Below are 1,664 nucleotides of genomic sequence, written 5' to 3'. Positions count from 1 at the left end.
ACACACACACTCACGCGCACGCACGCACGCACCCACACGCACACCCACACACACACACACACACCTGATGTCATAGCAGATGCCCACCCCGAGGCGCCCCGCGGGCGTGTCCACCACAGTGGGCCCGTCCCCGGGGCTGAGGGTGAGGGACTCCTTGAATGTCATTTTGCCAGGGATATCAATGTCGAAGAGGTGGACCTTCCTGGGGTGCGAGGTTTGGGGGTAGGTTTGAGACTTATAAGAGGCATGGGACGCATGCAGCAAAGTCGCAGCATATTGCGTGCAGACAAGGTGTACGCGCGCGTGTGTGCGTGCTCGCGTGTGTAAGCACACCTGCTGCAAGCGGTGCAATGAGTCACAGACGACAAAACATCTGCATGCAGCCAGGCGCAGAGGCGCCCTCAACGGCGCGCGCGCACACCTGTGCCTCCCCAGCAAGGCCCCGTCCGGCCCGAACACGCAGCACGTGTTGTACAGCTTCCCGCCCGCCCGCTCGGGCACCGACCCCCCGATCAACGTGACGCCCGCCGCCGCCGCCGCCTCCGACAGCGCCGCGACCGACGGCGCGCCGCCTGATTTCAACTCATCAAAGTCCTCCGCATAGGTGGGAAAGCTGTCGTTCGAATAGGGGCAGTTCCACATCTCTGGGAGAACCACGAGCGCGGCGCCTGCGTCGGCGGCGTCCTTGATGGCAGCGCGCGCGGCGGCGATGTTGGAGGGCTTGTCCGCGGTCACGTGCAGCTGGCAGAGGGCGATCTTGACCTGCAGGTTGCAAAGGATTGTGTCGCAGTGTCATCCATCGTGTCTTGAGCAGTGCAAGTCGACTCCGCATAAGAGTGTCTCGAGGTTCTTATGCAGTCGCAGCAATTCCGCACCTTTTCGGGCCCTGCCGGTGCTGCGGACGCGGCGCCCAATGCCATAGTTGCGAAGTCTCGCTGGGGGCGCTGCAGCTGGTGGCGAGGCCTCGCTACGGCGCGAACTGCAGGTGCTCCTGCTGGTGTGAGCGCCGCAACCGTGGCGCGCAGCAGCGACTTCCTGCACAGGTGCGAGCCAAGCTGGGTGCAAACGGCGCGCATGAAAGGCTGAATGCGATAGGTACGGTGGTGCGATCGCTTGCCGTAGGCTGACGGTGTGCACAATCTGATCGGCCCTGGTGGCGGATCTGAATGTTGTAAGTGGGAAGTCGCTCAATACGATCAAGCTCGCGTAGTATTACAGGTCGGCCTTGGCCTTGCCTGTCGATGCAAGCGACGCGAGGGAGCAGGACCCACGCATGACGACACCGGCTGGAAAGCTGCAGGACAGCGCTCACCAGCATGTGCGCAACGCAGGCCGACCCTGGCACGCTGCTGAGGGAGACAATCCGCATCCTAGACTATTGATTTACAAATCCCTATGGGTCACACTAAAGGGCATGGCATGATGGAAGAAGGTGCAGTCAACATTGGGTCAAAGTTTCAGCAAGAGCAACATCAAACACGTGCCTGGGAAGAGGAGGGCAGCGAAAGAATGATGTAGGTGCCACCACCGGATTAACAGCATGAGGACGGCACCCGCGTAACATCAGGCCCAGACGTGAGACAGCGGGTGGAACCGCACCACGCCGTCTGCCCCGCTCGACAGCAGACCCTCAGGGCACGCCGCCAGCCCCGTCACCGCTGCCC

The 1,664-nt window shown here is 62.3% G+C and overlaps 1 protein-coding gene across 1 annotated transcript in view; it reads right to left on the bottom strand.

The window, feature by feature from the left end:
* The window catches only part of MNEG_4725 (omega-amidase), a gene marked incomplete at both ends in the record, with an annotated part of 3,120 nt that extends 2,200 nt beyond the window's left edge, over positions 1 to 920 (bottom strand). Inside the window, 3 exons of the mRNA XM_014046793.1 lie at positions 65 to 202; positions 422 to 762; positions 876 to 920. Of these exons, the coding sequence (XP_013902247.1) occupies positions 65 to 202; positions 422 to 762; positions 876 to 920 (524 nt within the window). The remainder of the gene's footprint in view (positions 1 to 64; positions 203 to 421; positions 763 to 875) is intronic.
* Positions 921 to 1,664: the final 744 nt, after the last annotated feature.

This window comes from Monoraphidium neglectum, assembly GCF_000611645.1.
Source record: "Monoraphidium neglectum strain SAG 48.87 unplaced genomic scaffold scaffold00670, whole genome shotgun sequence".
Classification (NCBI taxonomy): domain Eukaryota; kingdom Viridiplantae; phylum Chlorophyta; class Chlorophyceae; order Sphaeropleales; family Selenastraceae; genus Monoraphidium; species Monoraphidium neglectum.
The sequence above is the reverse complement of the archived record's forward strand: the minus strand, read 5'-3'. Positions and strand labels throughout refer to the sequence as shown.